Below are 27,104 nucleotides of genomic sequence, written 5' to 3'. Positions count from 1 at the left end.
AGCCCTGTTTTTGTATGGAGGTCTATTTGATCAAATAGAAGTTTCCAGGCTGTTACAAGTGAATGCATGTGGCAACTTTGAGACAAACAATTTACATGTGTGAACTACAGGCACAACTATCTGCCCTCTCATTGGCTAGAATAGTCCCACCTGCTCTTGCCTTCCTTGAATCATTGACATCTATTTCCATGGTTAGAGCAGTCACCTCGACTAGCTTGTCAATTTAATAGATCATCTTTGAAAGTGTGTACACTTCAGGAGATGATTGGGAAGCAAGTCATTGACCATCTCCTCCACTCATAATTGCCTGGGTTGTGTTCACTAGGCATGAAATGGAAGAAGTGAAACAGGGAGGTACTATCTGAACCTGTTCAATAACAAACCATTTTTTTGGGACACACATGCATTTATTAGATTTGTATATCCAAATGTTGAAAACATATCAAAAGGGTATGCAACGCCGACAATAAAATACACCAAGACAAGCTGCTAAATACAATAAGTAACAAAAACATTCACAACATAAGTCATAGTATTTATCTTTTCCCCCACTACTCCTCTATGCATCATACCCTACACGGTACAGGTCCTATTCAGTAGGAGGCATACAACTAACATGATCCTTAAAACAATCAATACAATGCACTGTAGGCTACAACATCGTAGCAGCTAGAATATGTTTAATAGAAAAATACATCAGGAGTGAAACAGTGCTAATGCTAGCTAGGGATGGATCAGCGAGTGATTGGCTGTCCTTTGTGGCTTATTGGCTGCTGATCCTTCTCTTCAGCCCCTCCATCCATTTAATGTTAGGGAGGTGGACCAGTAACGGGAAGGTCGCTGGTTCAAGTCCCGGGCTGGGCGACGATAAAGTGGACCAGGGTTAGCATTACACCTAGTGTAGTGTCTTCCTACTGGAATAAGACTGGGAACCAGATCTGTCCTCCCAAAGAGGCTTTCATTACCTTCAACAACCAAATCCTAGCATGAGCCTGTTCAAACAGCACTATGGTTAACTAGTGGTGCTGGAAGGGACACGAAACCAGCTGAGAGTTCCATTGGAGGTTCCACTTAACTGCATTGACTGTCGAGGGATGAGGGGGAACGAAGCAGGATAAGAGATGTGCCCGAGACATGACTGGTGCTGGCTCGGTCCTTTGGGAATGTGCAGTTTGTTTGTCCAGTAACATCGATGGTGGTTAAACATTAACACAAAATGACAGGCAAATTTTTTTTTTACACCTTAGTTAGCGGGAGTCACCGACATCACTTGAACATAGAAGGACATTGGTAAAAGGGGCAGGGTTCTAGACACTGGGGGAGGGCTGAGGGGCGGCAGTCGGCGTGGCTTGTCGGGGGAGGGTGTACATGGCTCCCAGGAACTGGTCGGCGATGCGTCCCGCCTCTCGCAGGCCGCTGAGCAAAGCGCCGTGCACCGTGGCCGGGTAGTTGCGGATCGTGTGCTCGCCGGCGAAGAACAGTCGTGGGACGGGCTGCGAACGAAGGGGGGGGGAATGACAAACATATCAACCAACACATGAGTGTTCCCATGTCAGAACGACGTGGGTTTGCTAAGGAGGATGAGATTTTGCAAATATGCTCTGGTGGTTTCAGGGATTGTTTTTTAAATATAAACTTGCGCTAATATCCAGTGTTCTCATTGGCTTAGAACAAGGTGAAGGTTCTGATGATGTAATAGATTGGGCTTTACACTTTATTCATAAGGACAACATGCATGTAGGCAAAATAATGTCGGGTTCGGGCCTTTGCCACTCCATTCACTATATACGAATCAAAAGTGGGATGCCAGTACAGAAATAAGTAGTGGAGTGTGTTATTAGGGGTTAAGCAGTGATGGTGACACCTTATCATATTTGATCTGGTTCATTATTATTATACTTATTTCTCAGGTCTGCCATTTTGAGAAAAACGCTACTCTTCTGGCAACAGATTCTTGCGTTTGAAGATGTGCATCCATAGATGTAATATACCAAAGTTGGTGCCGATTGGTCCAGTGGTTCTGGATAAGAATACTTTTAAAGTAGTCAACCTCATTAAAAATGATCAAAAATACATAAAATTGAATTCTGATATTTGGCAAGCGTGGTAAACATTACATAAGTAACTCGTCCTAGGGCAAAGTGAAATTTTTCCTGATCGTGGCACAGTGGGCACATGACTGAACCCTGGCATTGCTGATTGCAGCTATATTTATATATGTAGTGTTCACAGCTTCTTTGGTATAGGGGGCAGGATTTTCACTTTTGGATGAAAAGCATGCCCAGAGTAAACTACCTCCTACTCAGTCCCAAGATGCTAATATATGCATATTATTAGTAGATTTGGATAGAAAACACTCCTGGAGTTTCTAAAACTGTTTGAATGATGTCTGTGAGTATAACATAACTCATATAGCAGGCGAAAACCTGAGAAAAATCCAACCAGAAAGTGGGAAATCTGAGGTTTGTAGTTTTTCAGAGCTTGGCCTATCGAATAGAGTGTCTATGGGGTCAAATTGCACTTCCTAAGGCTTCCACTAGATGTCAACCGTCGTTTGAGGCTTCTACTATAAAGGAGGGGGAATGAGGGCTCTTTGAGTCAGTGGTCTGGCAGAGTGTCACAGGCTCGTGACGCGCGGTTATGAGAGTTAGCTCTCGTTCCATGGCTTTTCTACAGACAATGGAATTCTCCGGTTGGAACATTATTGAACATTTATGATAAAAACATCCTAAAGATTGATTCTATACAACGTTTGATATGTTTCTACGACCAGTAATCTAACTTTTTGGAATTTTCGTCCGATCTTTCCGCTGGAAGTTGCACGTGCGTTTCGATTTGTTTGCCAAACGCCCTAACAAAAGGAGGTATATGGACATAAAGTTCATAATTTATCGAACAAATCAAAAATTTATTGTGGAACTGGGATTCCTGGGAGTGCATTCTGATGAAGATCATCAATGGTAAGTGAATATTTATAATGCTATATCTGACTAATGTTGACTGCGCAACATGGCGGATATTTATTTTGGCTGGTTTGGGCTCTGAGCTCCGTACTCAGATTATTGCATGGTATGTTTTTTTTAAATCTGCCACAGCGGTTGCGTTAAGGAGAAGTGTATCTAAAGTTCCATGCATAACACTTGTATTTTCATCAACATTTATGATGAGTATTTCTGTAAATTGATGTGGCTCTGTAAAATCACTGCATGTTTTGGAAGCAAAACATTACTGAACATAACACGCCAATGTAAAATTAGATTTTTGGATATAAATATGCACTTTATCGAACAAAACATACATGTATTGTCTAACATGAAGTCCTATGAGTGTCATCTGATGAAGATCATCAAAGGTTAGTGATTCATTTTATCTCTTTGTGCTTTTTGTGACTCCTCTCTTTGGCTGGGATTTTCTGTGACTTGGTGGTGACCTAACATAATCGTTTGTGGAGCTTTCGCTGTAAAGCATTTTTGAAATCAGACACTGTGGCTGGATTAACGAGAATTTTACCTTTAAAATGGTGCTAATACTTGTATGTTTGAGAAATTTGATTTATGTTGATTTGTATTTGGCGCCCTGCAATTTCATTGGCGAGGGGTCCCCTGTTCCCAGACAGGTTAATCACAAAGCAGAGTACTGCACAGAAGTAGCCTATTCCTGGACCTGAAAGCACTTTGAATGGAGGCTTTTCCACTGAGTGTACTTATTGACCCAGGAACTGGGCTTAATTTGTATCTGGGAAACTGTCTTGTAATGTATCGTATTTCTTAGTGGTCAGATGTGTTACCTGTGACGCTCCGGGGATGGCGGGACCGGGGGTGATGGGCTGGGCCATGAGGTCATAGTCGTTACCGGAGGAACCGGCCGCCACGTACGAGTAGGAGCCCCGTGCCCAGGGGTCGGCACGCCAACGCGTCACCACCGTTTCCTTGGGCTGCCGTGACAACAAAGAAAAGACACAGTTTCCATACCGATATTAGATTCCAGTAAACATGGTTGGGAAACACTAGACAGTTCCAACACGAATAACTACATATTAACCATTTTTTCATGATGTATTTGACTGGTGGTTGGAAAGGACTCAAACTATAGAAATGGATATTATGATTCAAGTTTACGTTACGTGGTGGGAGGAGCGGTGGCGGCCATATTGAGTGTTATTCTATTTTTATGTACAAAACAAGCAAATTCACACATACCTGAGGTACTGCGCTGCTACCGAAGATACCTTTGAGGATGGCGAGGCAGCGTCCGACAATGACGTCGTCGCTGATGTTCTCCATGATGCCGGCCGCCTCTCCGGCCATCAGCGCCAGCAGTATGGGGGCTGGGAGGGGAGGGGGGACACACATGGGTCAATTTCGCAGTAACACTGTCAAAAAGGCAGTTGTGTAAAGTAACTACGTAAAAATACTTTAAAGTACTACTTAAGTCATTTTGTGGGGTATTTTATTTAACTAGGCAAGTCAGTTAAGAACAAATTCTTATTTACAATGATGGCCTAGGAACAGTGGGTTAACGGCCTTGTTCAGGGGCAGAACGACAGATTTTTACCTAGTCAGCTTGGGGATTCAATCTAGCAACCTTTCAGTTACTGTCCCAACAATTGAACCATTAGGCGACGTGCTGCCACAACTTTTACTCCCCTGCATTCCTAAAGAAAATCTGTACTTTATACATTTTCCCTGACACCCAAAAGTACTTGTTACATTTCAAATGCAGGACAGCTATATGGTCCAATTCACGAACCTATCAATATATCGCTATGACAGACTTACTAAACACAAATACTGCGTTGGTAAATTATGTCTGAGTGTTAGTGTGCCCCTGGCTGTCTGTAAATAACAAGCAGCAAGACAAGTGTACCATGTGGTTTGCTTAATATGAGGAATTTGATGGATGGCATTTACTTTTACTCAAGTATGACATTTAAGTAATTTTCCCACCACTGTACTTAAGTACATTTAAAACCAGATACTTTTAGTATTTTAATGCGTGACTTTCCCTTTTACTTGAGTCATTTTCTATTAAGATATACTTGAGTAAAAGTAAAGATGACAATTGAGTAATTATTCCACCACTGAAAATGTAATATTAATTTAGAGAAGGAAATTCTGTCAAAAAGACAATGTGTGACTACATCCAAATATCAACGTCTCTAACTCAGTTGCTTATAAATCTATCCTCTCCTTTATCTGCCACGGGAGAAGACTTGACAATTGAAAACCACATGGTGGAAGAAGCTCATCAGGCTGGCTTTCACCTGATCAGTAGTGCAATGAAGGAGATCAAAACAAAGAGTCACAGTTCAGAAAGAACTGACTAGTTCACTGTGCTCACCTTTAGGGCTGGGTGGTATACTGTATTTTACATGGACTGGTTTGAGTTTTTACTTTACCTTCTATAATGGTATTTCAAAGTTTGGTTTGTTAAATGTGATATGCCGTGTGTAATGTCCATTTTTATAGTTGACTTTGCTACTGGAGTCATCTCTCCCTCTCCATGCTGCTTTCACACAGAGACATAGCCCCGCCCCCTGTCACTCAAGGAGCACATTTGTTTTTCCTTGAGCACGAGACACTTGCGTTCCCTCTGCATGGTCAATGCAGCACATGCAACATTGTTGATTTCACTTTGCTTCTTAATATAATTACACTATCAGTTTGTCTTTTCTTAGTAAGTTGGGCCTAAACCTTGTTAGCCGCTAATACTAGTCGCTAGGTAGCTAATAAATGTACTGAGTCAGAGCAAACATAACTAGCGATACAGCCTGATAATGCCAGTGCATGTTTTTTGTGCAGCAGTATCTTCTAAATCAAAGACGAATATGTGAAGCAAGAATGTTAGCTACATGAAGTTGCTCAGAGAAAACATTCAATGTAGCCAAAGATTAGAGTCCCCTAGGAAACACTTATCAACACGTTGGTTCCTACCCTGTCACAATAACTCCTCTCTGGCATTTTCATTTGTTGTCAAGTCAAACACTGTATTCAAAGTGCCCACTATTATATTGTAAATTTTGAATTTGAATAATCATTCAATTTCAAATGATTCCAACAGTTCACCCAAGTGTTTTGCTCTAAATCACAATGCAATTGCAACATTTGGTAAAAAAAATAAGGCCTAGTTTGTTTGCCTATATCTAGTAGCACTACATGTCAGTGTGGAAATTCTCAAATGAGTGCAGGAAATTGTGAACGTATTATTATTAAAAACATAACTATTTTTTGTCCATATCACTCAGCCCTACTCACCTTTGTAAAGGTTCCAGAAGAGGAAGAGTTCTCCCCTGCTGGCTGTAGTGCTGCCCACATGGCCAAACAGGTTCACACTGGGGTCCCAGAACACACGGTCAAAACACAGCACCACCTGGTGACGGGAGGAACATACATCAGCATGAGTGACTCAATACACCCCACAGATACCAGTCTATTCAGGACAGTTTCCCAGACACAGTTTGGAGTTGAGCAATGAGTCAATAAATTGGGCAGGGAGCCAGAGATTAAGGGAAATTCTGAGCTCTAGGCCTTTCTGATGACACTAGTGATCAGAACGAAACCAGAAGTGTCAGAAATCAGAATTGAACTGTTTTATAAGGAGACACCAAAGGGAAAGTTGGAACCAGACCAAATGTGAAGTCTGAGCAACTGCATTTCAACATCGTTCTGACCCACAGTATTAAACGCAACTGAATTATATAAATCTCTATTGTTCCAACTGCCTGTTCTATATTTGTGAGAAGTTGTTTAAAGACCCATTTCACGCACAATAATCTTTTCATATGCAAACGATGTCATTAGAAGCAGATTGCTCCATTCAAGTGATCCAGAGACGGAGCTCCCTCTGGTGGCCACGAGGTGCCACAAACAGGTCTCATTGCATAATAATGCAGCATTTTCTGCTGCAGCCGAATTAGCAGATTGAAACTCTGCAGTAGATGATGCACATCAGGGCTCAGGAAGAAAAAAAGAGGAGCGAGAGAGAGTGGGGGAGGACTCTTATCTGATTACTAACAGATTTCCAAAACACTCACTCACCCGCAAACATTCCTCTCTCCCTGAATTGCTATAAAGCAGGATAAATAGCTGTGTTGGGGAGAGAGGTAACCTTGTACTTTTTATTTTTTTAAATGGAAGCCATAAAGAGTTGGTTACAATTCCAATTTCATCCTTCAGAAAATGTAGAACAAATAAAAGAGCAAATAATATGGCTAAAATCCAATGTAATAATACAAATGTATAAGGGAGGTATCATGTTTATGAACGACATCGTAAATAAGGACTGTGAAACTGTTACACCAGCAATTCAAGGTGTATGGAGGTGTATAACCAACTCATCGCAGCTCTGGCACAAAAATGGAAGAGGCAATTGCTCAAAGTAATGAATTGGTTTTTGTCTGCCTCCAATGAAAAACCATCCATGGCTTAAAATGACTAGTATAAATCATAAAATGTATCAGTTAAGGTCGATAGGTTTGACAACTATGCTTCATAAAATTCATGACAGTTGGGAACAAGTCTAAAGGTCCCAATACCATGGCTACGGGTTTATGAACTGATTTACAAGTGACGCATCGAGCCGTTCTTTTCAATTTAAACTATTGTATAAAATTCTCGCCACAAAAGGAATGCTTAATATATGGAGCTTTGGACAGTCAGCTCTGTGCAGACTGCCATGAGGGAACAGAATCAATAGATCATCTCTTTTGGTACTGCTTTATGGCATCAGGTCCAGGAGTGGTTGTTAAGTCATAATGTCTGTGTTCACATGGACCTATAAACTGTACTGTTAGGAGATCCGGAAAACTATAACCAATCAATGGGAAATATGATTATACTCTTAGGTAAAGTGTTTATTTTAAGAGACAGTCTCTGTAGAAATGGTCCAAATAGAGGTTCAAGACCCTCGTAAGACATCAGTAAAATAGAAGGATGTGTTGCAAAAGGACAGAGTAAAACGGTAATGTACTGGGAAAGATGGGTTTGTCTCAACTAAGACCGGAGTGATTCATTGATGGGCCGATACACTTGGAGTCCAGTCCAACGGTATATATATTTATTATACACACAGTCAAAAGATTGGACATCTACTCATTCCAGGGTTCTTCTTCTTTTTTCTATATTGTAGAATAATAATAAATAATAATGAAACCCTAAACTATGAAATAACATTTGAGATTCTTCCAAGTAGCCACCCTTTGCACACACTTGGCATTTTCTCAACCAGCTTCATGAGGTAGTCACCTGGAATGCATTTCAATTAACAAGTGTGCCTTGTTACAGGTACATTTGTGGAATTTCTTTCCTTCTCAATGCGTTTGAGCCAGTCAGTTGTGTTGTGACAAGGTTGGTGTGGTATACAGAAGATAGCCCTATTTGGTAAAAGACCAATTCCATATTATGGCAAGAACAGCTCAAATAAGCAAAGAGAAACAGTCCGTCCTTATGTTAAGACATGAAGGACAGTCAATCTGGGAAACTTTTAAAGTTTATTCAAGTGCAGTCACAAAAAGCATAAAGCACTATGATGTAACTGTCTCTCATGAGGACCGCCACAGGAATGGAAGACCCAGAGTTACATCTGCTGCAGAGGATAAGTTCATTAGAGTTACCAGCCTCAGAAATTGCAGCTCAAATAAATGCTTCAAAGTTCAAGTCACAGACACATCTCAACATCAACTGTTCGGAGGAGACTGTGTGAATCAGACCTTCATGATTCAATTGCTGCAAAGAAACCACTACTAAAAGGACACAAATAAGAAGAGGAGACTTGCTTGGGCCAAGAAACGACGAGTCCAAATGTGAGATTTTTGGTTCCAACCGCCGTGTCTTTGTGAGACACAGAGTAGGTGATTTGATGATCTCCACATGTGTGGTTCCCACCGTGAAGCATAGAAGAGGTGATGTGATGGTGCTTTGCTGGTGACATTGTCTGGCACACTTAACCAGCATGGTTACCACAGCATTCTACAGCGATACACCATCCCATCTGGTTTACGCTTAGTGTAAGGGCTATTTGACCAAGAAGGAGAGTGATGGAGTGCTGCATCAGATGACCTGGCCTCCACAATCACTCAACCTCAACCCAATTAAAATGGTTTGGGATGAGTTGGACCGCGGAGTAAAGGAAAAGCAGCCAACAAGTGCTCAGCATATGTGGGAACTCCTTCAATACTGTTGGTGAAGCTGATTGAGAGAATGCAAAGGGTGGCTACTTTGAAAAATCTCAAATATAACATATTTTGATTTGTTTAACCCTTTTTTAGTTATTACGTTATTTCATAGTTGTGTTGTCTTCACTATTATTCTACGATGTAGAAAATAGTTATTATAGTTAAATTATTCTACGATGTAGAAAATAGTAAAAATAAAGAAAAACCCTGGAGTAGGTGTGTCGTTTGACTGGTACTGTATACCCACAGTGCCTTCAGAAAGTATTCACATCCCTTGACTTGTTCTACATTTTGTTGTGTTACAGCCTGAATACCCCATAATGTCAAAATTACATTTTGTTAAGATTCTTTTTTTTAGATACACTGAACAAAAATATAAACACAACATGTAAAGTATTGGTCCCATGTTTAATGAGCTGAAATAAAACATCTTAGATTTTCCATACGCATAAAAGGCTTATTTCTATCAAATTTTGTGCACAAATTAGTTTATATCCCTGTTAGGGATAATTTCTCCTTTGCCAAAATCATTCCTACACCTGACAGGTGTGGCTGATTAAACAGCATGATCATTATATAGGTGCACCTTGTGCTGGGGGCATTAAAATGTCCAGTTTCGTCACACAACGCCACAGAAGTCTTAAGTTGAGGGAGCATGCTGTGATGAAACATTTTATGTTTGTGCTTTTCTAATAACCAATTCGACTGTGTTCTTGCAAGTGACTGATTGATCGTGCCTTGGAGGAATCCTCACTATCAGTATCTGCAATCTGGCAATACGCCCAGAACATTGTTTGAGAACGAAAGGGATATTTCAGTTTCAAGGTCTCAGCTTGGAGAGAGGTATTGTGAGGTATTGGTCGGTCACATGCATGAACCAAACATTAATGATGAATAAGCTAAATCATGCAAATATAAACTTGTCTTATATACTGCTTACACAGACAGCTAACGGGACTGCCCCGGGAGAGCTCTCTTCAGACAGGTACTTTATGCATCTCCAGCATGCTGTTAATAAAGAATGATTCATTTAAGATTGACTTTGAGTGTCCCTGTGTAGAATTTCCACGACAATGTCATTGTAAATTCTCAAAAAACTATTTAAATTACAGGTTGCAATGCAACAACATTGGGAAAAACACCAAGGTGGGGTGAATACTTATGCAAGGCACTGTATATATTTCATTTCCGTTTTTCAACAAGTCCTCCAACCAGGGGAGAGTGGTACAGGGGCATAATAATAAAAACCTTGTTCTCTGCACTATGTCCAAAACCCCCAGGCTGAATAATGCTTGATACAATGTAATAAAGATGCTCATGCAAATTGATAGGGTGACTGAATGAGTGAAATACATGTCTTAACAGCGGGAGAGATTATCAGAATTTTACTTCACTTCCTGGTAGTTTAGTATCAAGTGAGCCAAGAGGCTTTTTATCTGTACACACGTCCATTTTTACAGCAGCAGGCTTCTCACTGAAGGTCAAGTTCCTTCTTCAAGGACACAGCAGCAAGACTGCAAAATGAGTCTTCCATCCATCTCAGTCCAGATGGGTAGAAACACCGAAAATAACAGACACACACCAAGACAACAGAGACACAAGATGTCACAGCACCCCAGTGAGGGATTTTCAGTACCTTGTTTTAGCAGCAACACTTCCAAAGGACTTGTACCTCAGGACAAACACCAAACATAACAGAGACGCAAAGTGTTTCAACGCCATGTCCTGTACCTTGTTGAGGTTTCCAAAGCCCATCCTCTGGATAGCTGCGGTCTTCCACTCGGGCAGGGGGGGGACAAACTGCACGGCGGGGGGCTGTTGTTTCATGACACCCAGGGGTAGGGTGCACAGCACCGCGTCACACTTGTATATGAACGTCTGGGTGGTGGAGCGCGTGTTGACTGCTATCACCTCACAGCCTGGAGATATACACATGGTCTAGTTTAACACACATAAACAAAAAGAGACACACAGATTGACAAACAAAGACAGCTACTCACACACATCCTGTAAACTTACCAGAGGCTGTGTACCGAACCTGCCGTACTGCAGTGTTCAGTTTGATGTCCAGGCCCTCGGCCAGAGCCACGGGGACACAGGAGTAGCCGTTCCTCACTGTCAGGTGGCTGCCTGTGAACTCAAAGTCGTCGTCCTGGACAGGAGAGGGAGGGAGAAAAAAAACAACAAAATGTGGGTTATATATGGTTTACAGGGACTAGAAAACATTCAAACGGGCTCAATGTCAGTTATGTGTGGTTTATGGAGACTAGTCTGGTGGTTTGAATGGCCTAGATTCAACTGGACCTGGTGTCTAATAGCAGCTTATAGTAAGTGCATACTGATGTCATCATCTGATCTAGTGTGGATGTGCTTACTAGGAGAGAAGTGCCAGGATAAGACAGATTGGTTTAGTGGAAGGGCAAGAAGAAATCTTAAAGGTAGACTCAGCCAGATGATGTTGCAATGAGCAGCACCGTAGATAATGAGATGCGCGTGACTCAATCCTTTGCTCTCACACAGTATCTGCGCTTCACGCTGCTACAACCTGGTAGCTACTGGAGCAAAAGAGCTGACAAGTTTAGCCTCGAGCTTCAACGCTCTTAGATGTTGCCAAAATTCACCCGACATTGTGTTTACTTTTAGCATGCAACTCATCTCGCTAAGTCAACCTTTAATGAGTGAGTATGAGTGGGAGTGTACCTGGTCCCAGTGCTTGAGCGAGAGGGTGGAGAGGGGTGTGGCGTTGGCGAACTCCAGGTTGGCAAAGTGCCAGTCGAGGATCTGTCTGTCCCGGGACGACAGGTACACGTCACTGTGGAGAGATTATCAGAGGGTTAGATAAGGATGGATGCGAACACATCTAGCCCGCTCCCAGACCTGTCTGTGTAGCCCTCTAACCAGACCCGCCTGTAGCCCTCTAACCAGACCCGCCTGTAGCCCTCTAACCAGACCCGCCTGTAGCCCTCTAACCAGACCCGCCTGTAGCCCTCTAACCAGACCCGCCTGTAGCCCTCTAACCAGACCCGCCTGTAGCCCTCTAACCAGACCCGCCTGTAGCCCTCTAACCAGACCCGCCTGTAGCCCTCTAACCAGACCCGCCTGTAGCCCGCTCCCAGACCCGCCTGTAGCCCTCTAACCAGACCCGCCTGTAGCCCTCTAACAAGACCCGCCTGTAGCCCTCTAACCAGACCCGCCTGTAGCCCTCTAACCAGACCCGCCTGTAGCCCTCTAACCAGACCCGTCTGTAGCCCTCTAACCAGACCCGCCTGTAGCCCTCTAACCAGACCCGCCTGTAGCCCTCTAACCAGACCCGCCTGTAGCCCGCTCCCAGACCCGCCTGTAGGCCGCTAACCAGACCCGCCTGTAGCCCTCTAACCAGACCCGTCTGTAGCCCTCTAACCAGACCCGTCTGTAGCCCTCTAACCAGACCCCTCTGTAGCCCGCTCCCAGACCCCTCTGTAGCCCGCTCCCAGACCCCTCTGTAGCCCTCTAACCAGACCCGCCTGTAGCCCTCTAACCAGACCCGCCTGTAGCCCTCTAACCAGACCCGCCTGTAGCCCGCTCCCAGACCCGTCTGTAGCCCGCTCCCAGACCCGTCTGTAGCCCGCTCCCAGACCCGTCTGTAGCCCGCTCCCAGATCCGTCTGTACCCCGCTCCCAGATCCGTCTGTACTTTAGCCTACTCCAATGTCATTGTAAAGCCAAACATTGGCATGACAATTGCATAAAGAGCTGGCAAGAGAGCAGAAACAACCTGGCACCCAGGCTAGAGCACACCCACGCTTAAACCTCTACGGAATCGGTGTCCCTAAACCGGGACGGTTGAGCTAACATGCGCTAATGTGATTAGCATGACATTGTAAGTAACAGCAAACCTTCCAGGACATAGACATGTCTTATATGGGCAGAAAGCATACATTTTTGTTAATCTAACTGCACTGTCCAATTTACAGTAGCTATTACCGTTGAAAAACACCAGGCTATTGTTTGAGGAGAGTGCACAACAACAAAACACGTATCACGGCAACTGGTTTGATACATTCACCTCTGAAGGTAAATAATGTACTTGCATTCAGTAATCTTGCTCTGATTTGTCATCCTGAGGGTCCCAGAGATAAAATGTAGCATAGTTTTGTTTGATAAAATCTATTTTTATATTCAAATGTAGGAACTGAGTTCTCCAGTTTGAACCCCTGCTGTCTCTGGCTCTACACCCACCCCGCCCGGCCATCTAGATGTGTGAAAGTTAGTGTATAAGCTAATGATCCATCATGTATGACATTCCTGGCAGTGTGTAAACTTCAATGTTGTATTACCATATTATTTTTGTATGATCTCTATAGTTATGTACTTGAAAATGTGTCAATTGACCAATTCGGCACATTTGGGCAGACTTGATACTAAATATTGTCAGGTTTTGCAATGCTTCACTGGATCAATCTGAAACTTTGCACACACTGCTAAATTGAGCCTAAACTGCAATATTATATTATGTCCTTCTGTGTTTCAAATATGATGGACCAAAAAAAATTGAAAACGGGTCCGATCCTTAAGAGGTCTTAAGAATACGCTGGAGTTCAGGGGTTAAGAAATGGAGCCACAACAGGCCTTTACACTGGAGTTCAGGGGTTAAAGGTTTACCTGGGTGGGTTGGCCTCTAGCTCCTGGAGCTTCTCCTCCAGTTTGACCTGCGACTCCACCAGCTCATCATACTCCTACAGGAGACAGGGGACAGCAAGGTATAAACACTGTGGGACATACAGAGGTGTGTGTGTGTGTGTGTGTATTATTAAGTGATATTAAGGGAAACAGCGGGTATATGTTCTGCGCTGCATACACCCCCAAAGAGGTTCTAAGTCAAGTAGGAAGGACAGCAGCTTAGTCAGTTAAATGGGCTGACTCACCCTATCCAAATTTCACCACTTACCCCTGCAGCCACCAGCCGGCTGACACGGCCTAACAAATATGCCCAACTAAAACGAAAACCCCACAACCTTCTGCCCAAGGCTTCCCCGACCATGACCTAGCCTCTACGTGTGTATCAAACACGCTCTCAGTATGTGTGTGGACCATTTCCAACCAGACAGACCAGCCTGAGTCACGCCTTAGAAGTGGCTTTTTCAGGAGGCAGTCGACAAGTTCAGACAGCAGCTGTGTTTAAACTTGCCTCCTGAAAGTACACGTCTGAGGTGAAGCTTTATCCGTGGCTTTAATGACACACCAGGCAAGGCATTAGACCAGTCAAACACATGCTGCTGAAACTGTCTGTTTTGCTCAGAGCTAATGCCATTGTCACAACTTATAGCATTTTTGTGTCTCTATCCTAACATTCTATTAAGTCGAATTCTCACTTAGTCGTGTGTTGATGTCAATAGGAGGCTGAATGAAAGTTGGACTTAGGTGAAAGTTAGGTATCAAGTCCACTTCTTTGTCCTTGGCGTAATGGCCCAAATCCAATCTCTCCATTTGTTACGTTAACATTATTTCTGTTAAAGCTCTTAGGCTGCGTTTAAACAGGCGGTCCGACTAATTGGTCTATTGGGCAAACGATCTGAATTAGGCTGCCTGTGTAAACGCAGCCATAGTGTGACAGGCAGCAGTCTATAAGTCCTTAGTCTCTATATTTCTCCTTGCAAATCAGTTTACTCACGTGAAGAAAATACTTGAATGGAGGAGATCCTTGCTACATAACAACCACAAAAATTACAATGGAAAGTCTTTATGAGTTGATGGAAAGTAATTCAAGAGTGAGTGGTAGAGAGACTAGGCCTTTACTGTAGCTGCAGGCCATTCTGCTAGTCAAGCTGCTATTTGGAGTTCCAGTCCACAGAAAACATACTCTGATAATCACATGAAAGTGGCTTAAAATAGGTGCGATTCAAAACGCATACGTTCATAACGCCTTTAATTGAATCAAATTGTGTCTGGAGCCTAGAAATAGGATGATTGCTCCTGCTAACAACTCCAGCTGTTAGATTTATAGTTTATCCACGTGGTGTGTGAGTCGAGAAAGTACCACACCAGAGGAATGGAATTACTTTGTTTTGGAAAAACAAATAAGTAAACAGGACAGTAATCAAAGTAACGTGTCATTAACTGCTTGCAGCTTGAAGTCATTTGTATGGAACAAGTCAATTGAGGTGATGATGATTTCAATCGCATTTTGTTCCTATCCACGTCAAAAAACACCATTATCATTCCTCCCTTAATCCATTTTCATCCATACCTTCATCTATCCTTCCTCTGTACCTCTACTCTGCCTCTACTGTAGGGTGGTGTGACTGAGAATGTGAGTGGTTGACTTGTGGTCTCACCTTGCAGAGTGCGGTCAGGTCGCGGTGCTTGCTCTTGACCAGGAACTCAGCGGTGATGTCTCTGGGGGGCTTGACCTCGCTGGCCTCCTTGTGCTGCTGATGCAGCTCTTTGACCCTCTCCTTGGTACCCACCATCTGAGGACATGAGGGAAAGCGAGAAAGGTAGATATACAAAAGAGGAGAAAAAATATTAAAAGGAGGGACAAAGTACATCTACAAGCAAGCTACTCTTGTTGTTATTTTGACCTGAGATAGTGGCTCTCATGGTCACCTTGTTCAACAGCTCCTTGAGATCCTCTTGGGTCTTGACTATCTTCTTCCAGTGTTCTATCTGCTCATCTTTCACATGTTTCTCCTGCAACCTATTGGATGATACCAGACAAAGAACACCTCAGCCTATTGGACGTTACCAGACAAACGAAGACAAACGAACACCGCAGCCTATTGGACGATACCAGACAAACGAACACCTCAGCCTATTGGACGTTACCAGACAAACGAACACTGCAGCCTATTGGACGTTACCAGACAAACGAACACCTCAGCCTATTGGATGATACCAGACAAACAAACACCTCAGCCTATTGGATGATACCAGACAAACGAACACCTCAGCCTATTGGACGTTACCAGACAAACAAACACCTCAGCCTATTGGACGTTACCAAACGAACACCGCAGCCTATTGGACGTTACCAGACAAAAGAACACCTCAGCCTATTGAATGATACCAGACAAACGAACACCGCAGCCTATTGGACGTTACCAGACAAAAGAACACCTCAGCCTATTGGACGTTACCAGACAAACGAACACCTCAGCCTATTGGACGTTACCAAACGAAAACCGCAGCCTATTGGACGTTACCAGACAAAAGAACACCTCAGCCTATTGGACGTTACCAGACAAACGAACACCTCAGCCTATTGGACGATACTAGACAAACGAACACCTCAGCCTATTGGATGTTACCAGACAAACGAACACATCGGTGATAATAATGTGCCATTGAGAAAGAGGGATACTTTTTAAAATGAAAAACAAAATACAACCACTATCACAGAATTTGAACAAGTTGCTCGGCTGTTAATCTCTAGTGGGCAGATTCAGCACATAATCCGAAGAATCTGTCGCGACGGGATGGAATGCGTAGGGTTGGGGTTTTTGACGATTATTTGGGTATATCAGGATTGGGTGAAAGTGGTTCTTAAACTTGAACTGCTTCGCACGTGTGGTGAAATTAGAGAATAACTCCCAATTTCTAACACGTATGGACACAGAACTAAATCATGCAGCTCACCAAATTGCCCAAGATTTTATTTCTGGGTTAATTGAGATGACCTGGCCAAAGGGCCAAACACTTACTGAATGACCACCTCCAGGGCCTGTCCCAGAGACACAGGCTTGTTGTTAAGGAAGTTGAAGTCCAGCTGGTGGCTGAGGTAGGAGGTGGCCTCCAGCAGACGGTTAAACTCCTGCTCCACCATCTCATCCTTCTCCTTGGGCACCTGGGGGAGCAGTCATTCATACAATGACATGTTAAGAATTAACCATAGGATTACAGCATTTGATACTAACAATTTGATGTCAATCATGAACATGAAGTCAGCAGGGAGGGCAATCCAATTTAGAAAGCAATCCTTATTTTCTCTACAAAAAGAAATTGACCTAAAGGAAGTATCGTTTACCATTAAGGTATCGGATTGGAAGGGAAAAAAATAGCTGACTACAAACATACTACAGCCAATTGAACCATAGACACACTCAAGAACAGACCCAGTTCTATTACGGTCAACTACACAGTTGCTTCATTGGGAACTGACAGCAGATTTGACGTTAATTATTAACAATAGATGAACAATGTTATCATGTAGTAAAACAATACATACACTTGTGCATCGTTCGCCCTTTAGCAGTCAGCCAGGAGATGAACCAGGAGGTGAACCAGGAGATGAACCAGGAGGTGAACCAGGAGATGAACCAGGAGGTGAACAAGGGAGGGATTGAGGCCAGGGGTCAAAGAAATAACAGATTAGATAAACAAAACACAAACTTAACATTGAACAGATTTACATACACTTGAAAATGACAATTAGCGCCCCCTGCAGGAAAGGAAAACAGTTGCACGTGGTGTGGGAAGCAACCGTACGCATGTCTACCACCTCTGTGAACTTTGTCATATTCATTAGGTACACAACAGAAGAAAATGGACTGAAACAGGGAGGGACTACCTCAACATGTCTAATAAGAAAGGCTTATTTAAATTTTCTTTGGGGTTTTGCCCTAATGAATACAACCCTGGCCTGAAAATAACCCCAAACATCGTACCCTGCATGACAGAGCGGAGGGAGAAAATTATCGTTCAGAAAGGACACTGCTGTTTATTTCCAGTCTAACAGTATTACATTGGGAGAGTCCGGTCTCAACCCGGAGAGGGCTGAGCTATTGGGCAATGCTAGGCTAAGCGCTAACTGAATCCACCCTGTTAAGCGGCTAACTGAATCCACACTGCAGACAAAGTGAAGGGCCCTGCTAACACAGCACATAGTTATGTCCTGAATAAAAATCTAAACATCTTCAGCACAAGAGGTAAATAACAAATGGAGCAAGTTAACATAGGGGAACGACAACCAAATAGTGATGTACCCAAATAGTGATGTGTACAATAGCAGTAGGTTCCAATGGTAATAGGTTCCAATGGTAATAGGTTCCAATGGTAATAGGTTCCAATGTTAGAAAGTTGCATCTGGAGTAAGCAGACATTTAAACTGCTGAAACCGAGCACGCTTGCACGAGACACCAACACGCCAATGTCGGCCTCATATGACAATTAATTTTGGTGTAATGTTCTATCTACACACAGGCATTCCACTCCAACTGCAGTTCATTGGCATCAACGGGGAGCGTGGCCTAAACCTCATAATGCAAAGTAAGTTAACTAAATAGTTAGCGATGCAGCACTCACAGCTTGACCGTTTGCTTCGTACAGAGGGCACTTCTGTTTAATCTTGGCCAGCTCCATGTTGACCTGCTTACTGACCACTGCCATGGGATTCCCTCCTAGAACACACCAGATAGAACATCAGGATATAGGCCTACACAACCATAGAACCATCACATAGCATCCATTTCATCTATTTCAACTACAAGGCATGTCACTGTTTACTAGCCTCGCAGATCACTTGATGAAAACTATTGTGTGCATATTATGAACACACAACAAGCTGAATACGGACACACTTGTTATCTATTAAAACACATCTTAGGATCTCAGGATCTCACCGTCCTGATATTCATTAGTTGTTTTTGTATCGTTTTTAAGCAACAGGAGAATAGTGGTGAACAAGTATTGTTTTTGCCTCTCCTGTCCTATTTATTCAGACTACATTTGATTAGACGACATTGAAATGGTCAACACCACCCTCTGCTGGTGAGAAGCTGTCCTAACAGGAACATTGACAAATTCAAAGTAGAGGTATCATGAAGTCAATAGATACGTCAGAGTAAATTTTTCCTTGATAATAGGTGAGAGGAATGAGGCGAATTGGAAATGACTGTTTAAAGTGAGTTTCAATCATCTACATCCTCACCTGTACATGTATGTAATTGTTTGTGTCAAAAATGTTTGCACATCTGGTTCATCCTTACTAGGGTTGCAAAACTCCGTTAAATTTCCCAGAATTTCTAAAAATCACAGTTGGAGGATTTCCTGCTTATTCCCCACTGATTCTGGGGATCTTCCCATCTGGATTTCCTGCTTATTCCCCACTGATTCTGGGGATCTTCCCATCTGGATTTCCTGCTTATTCCCCACTGATTCTGGGGATCTTCCCATCTGGATTTCCTGCTTATTCCCCACTGATTCTGGGGATCTTCCCATCTGGATTTCCTGCTTATTCCCCACTGATTCTGGGGATCTTCCCATCTGGATTTCCTGCTTATTCCCCACTGATTCTGGGGATCTTCCCATCTGGATTTCCTGCTTATTCCCCACTGATTCTGGGGATCTTCCCATCTGGATTTCTGGAAAACATGGTCTTTTTGGGAGAGTTAGCAGAATTGTGTAACTGTAATCCTTACCCAGTCCTGTCACCACCATGGCCCCCAGATCAGCCACATAGTTGCCCTTCCGGAAGGTGGCCACTCTCCCCCCAACGCGGTCCTGAGGAGACAATAACCATATGACACAACTACCATAGTGAAGAGGAACACCTTAACCATTAGCTGTTATACCAGGTCAAAACAGGACAAAAGGCTGAAAATAATATATTGCTGGTCAGTTCAGTGTATTAGCTAATGGGTAGATGTAGGTTGTGTTCAATTAGCACAAAACAGAAGAAATCCATCAGAGGCGGAGTGAAAAACTTTCTGAGCTTGTCCAATAATAATGATTTGTTTTTCTACGGTTATGGAGCTCTGTTGACAAGCAATGTGCTGTTGACCCACCCTGGCCTCCAGTACGGTCACGTCCATGCCGAAGCTCTGCAGCTGCCGCGCGGCTGCCAGCCCAGACACACCCCCTCCGATGATGATTACCTTCCCCGTCTTCTTCGCTGCAGGGACACAGGAGAACCAGAGTGGTTGACAATCACATCATAGTGATGTGGGATGAAATCGATAGTTGCATATCGCAATATTATTTTTGACCGATATTATATTGATGCTTTGGCTCTAAGTATCAATATATTTTTTTGTTGCTAGGTAGCATTAGCTAGCGCTAGCCGTCTGTACCTGAGCCAAAACGGGTATTTTTCATCCCATCGCTTGTTCTCCATGTTCTTTTTAAATAGTGAGTCAACATATATTCAGCATTTTTATTTCCCTGACTGATCAAAACTCATTATAATACAATCTTGTCTCTCTGCAACAGTGAGCAATACGTTTTGAAAATTCAATTGCAATAAAATGAGTTTTGAATCGCAACACATATAGAATGCTGAGAATTGCAATACATATTGTATAAGCATCTATCTATCGTGATAAAATCGTGTCGGTAGGTCCGTGTCAATTTCCAGCCCTATCACATAAGTTATTTTGACACACACACATTGCTAAAATAAAAATACTTAAATTTCATGAGGCATTTTTATCTTGTTACAATATCCCTGTTACAACTAGAGAGTTCGCCATAGTCTGATGCTATTCCATCTGGAACTCTCATGTTGTTTAGAGGTGTAGCCAGACCTCACCTTCTTGACCTACCCTCGCTTAATCCAGTTGACTCTCCAATAGGGAAAATGTGTTTCTCCCTACTCCCTCAGAACAACAGATCTATACGTGCTTTATTTCAAAGGGATATTTTATCCATTCCTTACGTCACAACTTACTGGAATACATTTGTCAATAATATCTGTTGGAAAAAAGTCTGGTTATTACTACACAAATACCTGCTTGTTAATAAGGTCAAAGAGGTCTCTTTCAGAATGATGACAAAGTCAATCTCTCTTTTGGACCTTCTGTCTTAAAAGGGGCAGCGTCCTATTTTCAAATCTTCTCAAAATGACATACTTCACAAACAAAAACAAGGTAATTAATACAAAGCTAATCTAATGAATCGACTAATGACTTGCATTGCTAAATTATTACACAGCTATTAAATACATTTCATAATAACCAAATGTAGCCTATTAATAGCTGAATATAGAGAGAAAACATGCCAACCTATAGGCCCTGCATGATCCCAATGCATTTAAGAACTACACTATGTCCGGGCCTGTAGAAATTCTGTTTGTGCCAGCAGATTTTTGGCCAACTGGACCGACCAGGCCAGTGAGGAAAAAAAGTTAACATTGGATTCTGGCATGTTTCATATGTAGCCATGAAGTGGTGACGTAAAGGCTATATACTGTGCTTTGATTGACAAACAGCAAGCTTGACTCGTTTATAAAAAAAAGTGTTGAACTGACTGAATGAAGTCGATCTCATACAACCTTCCCATTCATAAATCTTACAATGCAGTTATATATCCACTGTATCACATTGGGACAACTAAAGATCTTGTTTGTATTTTCCATATAAAGTCCATCAGGACTTGCCAGACAGTGACGTTAAAGTGAGGGACTAGTCAGTATCCTACTGAATAGAATCGGTAAGAGAGCTGTTCATTTGGCTCTCTCATTTGCATACCGGTAGGCTTTTTGGCGATTATCTACAGATAAATGATGAAAACATTAGATGCAGATGGTGAATCCTCCTTACTGCAGAAACAATAGGTAGGCTAGTGGAGAAACCTCACTCTGGTCCAAAATATGATAAAAGAAAACAGATTGAATTGTTTTAAATCCTAATGATACATATATGGTATTTTCAGATATTGATGCAGGGTCTACTGATTTAAATCAAAGTGCTGACAATGGAGTAATCGGCAAACTCGGTCTCAACCTTTAAGTCTCTACTGAAGACTCATCTCTTCAGTGGGTCATATGATTGAGTGTAGTCTGGCCCAGGAGTGGGAAGGTGAACGGAAAGGCTCTGGAGCAACGAACCGCCCTTGCTGTCTCTGCCTGGCCGGTTCCCCTCTTTCCACTGGGATTCTCTGCCTCTAACCCTATTACATTGGCTGAGTCACTGGCTTACTGGGGCTCTCTCATGCCGTCCCTGGAGGGGGTGCGTCACCTGAGTGGGTTGATTCACTGATGTGGTCATCCTGTCTGGGTTGGCGCCCCCCCCCCTTTGGGTTGTGCCGTGGCGGAGGTCTTTGTGGGCTATACTCGGCCTTGTCTCAGGATGGTAAGTTGGTGGTTGAAGATATCCCTCTAGTGGTGTGGGGGCTGTGCTTTGGCAAAGTGGGTGGGGTTATATCCTTCCTGTTTGGCCCTGTCCGGGGGTGTCCTCGGATGGGGCCACAGTGTCTCCTGACCCATCCTGTCTCAGCCTCCAGTATTTATGCTGCAGTAGTTTATGTGTCGGGGGGCTAGGGTCAGTTTGTTATATCTGGAGTACTTCTCCTGTCCCATTCGGTGTCCTGTGTGAATCTAAGTGTGCGTTCTCTAATTCTCTCCTTCTCTCTTTCTTTCTCTCTCTCGGAGGACCTTAGCCCTAGGACCATGCCCCAGGACTACCTGACATGATGACTCCTTGCCGTCCCCAGTCTACCTGGCCATGCTGCTGCTCCAGTTTCAACTGTTCTGCCTTATTATTATTCGACCATGCTGGTCATTTATGAACATTTGAACATCTTGACCATGTTCTGTTATAATCTCCACCCGGCACAGCCAGAAGAGGACTGGCCACCCCACATAGCCTGGTTCCTCTCTAGGTTTCTTCCTAGGTTTTGGCCTTTCTAGGGAGTTTTTCCTAGCCACCGTGCTTCTACACCTGCATTGCTTGCTGTTTGGGGTTTTAGGCTGGGTTTCTGTACAGCACTTTGAGATATCAGCTGATGTACGAAGGGCTATATAAATAAAGTTGATTTAATCAACTGCTGCTTTCTAAACACCTTCTTCATTCTTTAACCAACCCTGTATTGCAGATAGCTGAGAAAATGAACATTTGATAGTTGCTGATTGAAAATACAATCTAGCATTAGGATGTACCAGAGGACACCAAAATAAAGCTTGTTCAGCAAAAATCTCTTAACCCCTGATGTCTTAACCCCCCCCCCCCCCCCCCCCCGAGCGGCTACTTTCTCTTTTGTCGGGCTACTCCATGTGCTTGTGGAAAACATTGTATATGCATGCCTAAATACCTATAAGTACTACTGGTGTTTAATATGCACATATCTAAATGAGCGTAGGCATTGTACATAAAGTTTATGTATCACGCAGATAGTGGAAAGCTAATATACTCACTTGGTAAAGGCTTGACTCTCTTGTAGATGCCAAAGTTGATGAGGCCGTGTCTCTCCAGGTAACTGTGTATCCTGTGCACCAGCACTGTATCACTGTTGTATGGCGCTTCAAGTTGCTGTGCTGTGGCTTCGAAGGTCAGCTGGATTTTCGGGTTATCGAGCCAAAGTTGGAGCTAGAATGGAGAATTCGCCACTACTTCAGACCAAAAGCCCAAAATGTACAATATTCTCCAGAATGAAGCAAGTCGTGTTAATGCAGTGCGCGTGTGCATATGGGGTGGCAGGTAGCCTAGCGTTGGACTAGTAATCGAAAGGTTGCAAGATCAAATCGGACAAGGTGAAAATCTGTCGCTCTGCCCCTGAACAAGGCAGTTAACCCACTATTCCTAGGCCATCGTTGAAAATAAGAATTTGTTCTTAACTGACTTGCCTAGTTAAATAAAATTAAAATAAATAAAATTCTCACTGTGCGGTTGCGGATGTACAGGAACACTTTCTGCGTCTGCTGGGGCCCGCTGATGATGTCCGGGAAGCAGGCGGCCTCCTGGGAGGTCATGCGGTCATGTGGGAGGCGGCTCTGGAACGCAGCTCCCTCCACGCCTGAAAAACCACAAACACACACTCACTACCTGCCCTTACACATACACACACACCTTTCGCTGCCCAATGTGGCATTCACGCTCGCAGACACACACTTTCGCACAGTCCGACTCACACTCACCAGAAGGCTCCTCAGGCTCGCTGTCCGGCTCCTCCTCCACGGGCGGAGCCGGCGGTGGGATCACCTGCTTTCTCTCTTTTTCTGCCTTGGCGTTGCGCTCCTCCTCCGAGTAGTATTCGTCCTCAGACAGATTGGCCAGGCTTTCGTCCATCTCGCGGTACTCCACCTGCAACAATGGGCACAATAAACGCTCCATTAAAACCATGTTCCGGCTCACCTGAGATGAGGTCAAAGGTCAAGCTCCCTGTGTTCCTCTGGTGTTGTTCACCACTAATTAGATGGCCATACAAAGATTGCTGTATTCTCAATAGTCATTCATTGTGCTCCTGGTCTAGGCATGTGCTTGTAGTGACTTATTATATTTCTCTCTAAGATAGGGGGGACAGGAGTAATAGGTTTTTTACTTTTGATCGCTTGCGACGGCTTGTCCTGCGGCCCTCGGCCGTGTCCGGGTCCACACCCCCGAGGCCGGGAGGGTGGGGCAGCGGGGGTCCGCCAGGCTCCCCGCTTGGGGAGGCCCGCTCTTTCTTCTTGATCTCCATGGGGCCTGGTGCTGAAGCAGGGGCCCCAGCCAGGGCAGTAGCCTGGGCTTCAGGGGCCCGTTCAGCTCCCCCTGCCGCCGAGGAGGAGGAAGAAGATGCGGAAGAAGAGGTACCTGCATCCGACTTCTTACTCGACAGCATAATGGAGGAAGACAGAGGTCTCTCCTGGAAAGTGGAACCACAAAAATAGGCATGAGACAAATCCATTCGGTGCTCTAGAGTTACCGTTGGTGATGTGATGCTCTAGGATTGCCAGTGTTTTAGTTACAACGTTGATCCATTGTGGTGTGATCAAAAATAATAAACGGCTATGAAGTTGCATATTAGCTGCATTTCGTAACTGAAAATGACTATGACTTGCTGTTCACAAATGTTTTAATTAGATAATTTTGTAGTTTACCAGCTCAACTAACATTTCCCAGTCTAACTGAATGTTACATTTTTATTCTAGGTTTCATAACTTTCTTTGTCTGATTAAATGCATTCACATTCTCACTTTCATGATATCCATATCATGATGAAAAAAATATTGAAAAGTGTTCTGAACAACTTCATAACAGCTAGCTAAATACATGTATATAATTTGTATTGTTGGGGCTTTAAATGCACCTGCTAGTCACGGGAATTGTAACGTTAGCGTGCCTAAGAACTGCACTACTAGCTAGATGCGTTGACAGATGTGCATGATGACAAATGTAAGAGGACGCCACAATAACCTTGTCTTGTTTTACCCATTTCTCCGTGCACCTGGTAATATCCATTCAAACACTAAGAAATAAAGACAGAATCAGAAATATGGTCATGAACAACAGAAACTGAGAAATAGTTAGCTAAATCCACCCAGCCAGCCAATCAGTCCAGGGCCGGTTCCCCAAAGGCATCTTAAGGCTAAGTTCATCCTTAGAAGGTTCTATCTAGCCTTAATAAGTTAAGATCTCCAGTTGTATTAGCTAGCTAGGAGTTAGCAATTTAGCTAGCTAGCCATGTATCTAGCTAGCTATTTTTAGGTAGCTAACTACTTCAGGTATTGTATTTGTATTTTAAACATGCAGAGAAAAACAACCGTTGGTATTAGTAGTTAGGCCAGCTAGCTATCTAACATGACTTGGTTCAACCATTCGCCTTTTTCGATGGTTTTGTAACTAAAAAAACATGTCGACGTACAGCAGCCAGTCAGTCGAGCTAGCAAGCCATTTGTATGGCTACGGTTAGCAAGCTAGCCATCTTATAAAACCCAGTCTGACATTATTACTACCTAGCTAGCTTCTCTGACTTAACAAGGTCGATATTCCGGGTGTTGTATGTTGTACTACCCTCATCGGATTCACAAACGAATCGATGTATGTAGATAACTATCTAGTTAGCTAACGTTAGCAGGCTAACAATGAGTCTCAGCAGATGAACTGGGTCTGTATGAGCTAGTTAGCAACTAGCTCATATAGCAACTAGCGAACGTTACCCGTGTCCGTGAAAACATTGCACTCCAATTACATGCTAGCTACGCTATAAAATAATATCGCATTTCACTATTCATGCAATACTGGGCCGTGAGATGAAAAGTAAAACAGATCTAGCTATATGCATAATATGATCATTTTACCTCTAGATCTTCGCAATTTGTCAACACAAAGACAACTCGTCCTCTCTCGTTGAATGATATGACCCGCCCCTCACTATCATCATATTGGTTAAGGAGGAGAACGTCTAAAAGCTCGTGAACGCAATGATTGGTTTTGGGCATTGTCAATTACCAAGGAAGAGGCTATTTTTTTCAATAACGCCGAAAACTAACATGAATTGCATATTCTGTAGGCTACTAGTGCATTTGTTTTCAGAGTTAATTAAAATAATGAATTAATTGAAGTCCATGTAAATTCCATAGAGAAAGAAACCCACACTATGTGCACATAGGGTAGGTCACCAACAAAAAAATGGAGCAAATGCATCCCTTTTAGTATCACTTGATCTATGCTGCTCAAGCAAAAGCATTCCATGAAATCATTACTCAAGCTAGAGTAACCGAGGGCATCCTGTCCGGCTGTATCACCGCCTGGTACGGCAACTGCACCGCCCTCAACCGCAAGGCTCTCCAGAGGGTGGTGCGGTCTGTGATACACCGGGGGTAAACTACCTGCCCTCCATGACACCTACAGCACCCGATGTCACAGCAAGACCAACAAGATCATCAAGGACAACAACCACCCGAGCCACTGCCTGTTCACACCACTAGCATCCAGAAGGTGAGGTCAGTACAGGTGCATCAAAGCTTGGACCGAGAGACTGAAAAACAGCTTCTATCTCAAGGCCATCAGACTGCTTAACAGCAATCACTAACTCAGAGAGGCTGCTGCCTACATTGAGACCCAATCACTGGGCACTTTAATAAATGCCACTTTAAATAATGCTGCTTTAATAATGTTTACATATCTTACATTACCCATATCACATGTATATACTGTATTCTATACCATCTATTGCACCTCAGCCATCGCTCATCCATATGAATATGTACATATTCTCATTCACCCCTTTCGATTTGTGTGTATTAGACAGTTGGGGAATTGTTA

General features: G+C 43.3%; 1 protein-coding gene across 5 annotated transcripts; it reads right to left on the bottom strand.

Annotated features, from left to right (window-relative positions):
- Positions 1-385: 385 nt before the first annotated feature.
- LOC139375385 (lysine (K)-specific demethylase 1a) lies at positions 386-26,206 on the bottom strand. Of its 5 annotated transcripts, none has more exons than XM_071117113.1 (21): positions 26,138-26,206; positions 25,254-25,305; positions 24,400-24,702; positions 23,990-24,161; positions 23,741-23,874; positions 23,276-23,447; positions 19,932-20,038; positions 19,566-19,647; positions 18,451-18,545; positions 17,375-17,392; positions 16,851-16,993; positions 15,757-15,847; positions 15,486-15,620; positions 13,813-13,886; positions 11,873-11,984; positions 11,192-11,324; positions 10,904-11,091; positions 6,255-6,369; positions 4,200-4,327; positions 3,788-3,934; positions 386-1,493 (listed from the first exon to the last, which is right to left on the bottom strand). In XM_071117113.1, the coding sequence occupies exons 2-21, from the start codon at positions 25,296-25,298 to the stop codon at positions 1,308-1,310; spliced, it is 2,580 nt and encodes an 859-aa protein (XP_070973214.1). In that variant the 5' UTR covers positions 25,299-25,305; positions 26,138-26,206; the 3' UTR covers positions 386-1,307. The 5 variants fall into 5 exon arrangements, with proteins under 5 accessions (XP_070973214.1, XP_070973213.1, XP_070973216.1 ...); XM_071117112.1 differs by having other exon boundaries at positions 23,990-24,164; positions 26,138-26,205; XM_071117115.1 differs by having other exon boundaries at positions 23,996-24,164; positions 26,138-26,205.
- Between the last annotated feature and the right edge of the window lie 898 nt (positions 26,207-27,104).

Source organism: Oncorhynchus clarkii, chromosome 19, assembly GCF_045791955.1.
Source record: "Oncorhynchus clarkii lewisi isolate Uvic-CL-2024 chromosome 19, UVic_Ocla_1.0, whole genome shotgun sequence".
NCBI lineage: Eukaryota > Metazoa > Chordata > Actinopteri > Salmoniformes > Salmonidae > Oncorhynchus > Oncorhynchus clarkii.
Note: the sequence above shows the minus strand (reverse complement) of the source record. Positions and strands in the feature narration are given on the sequence as shown.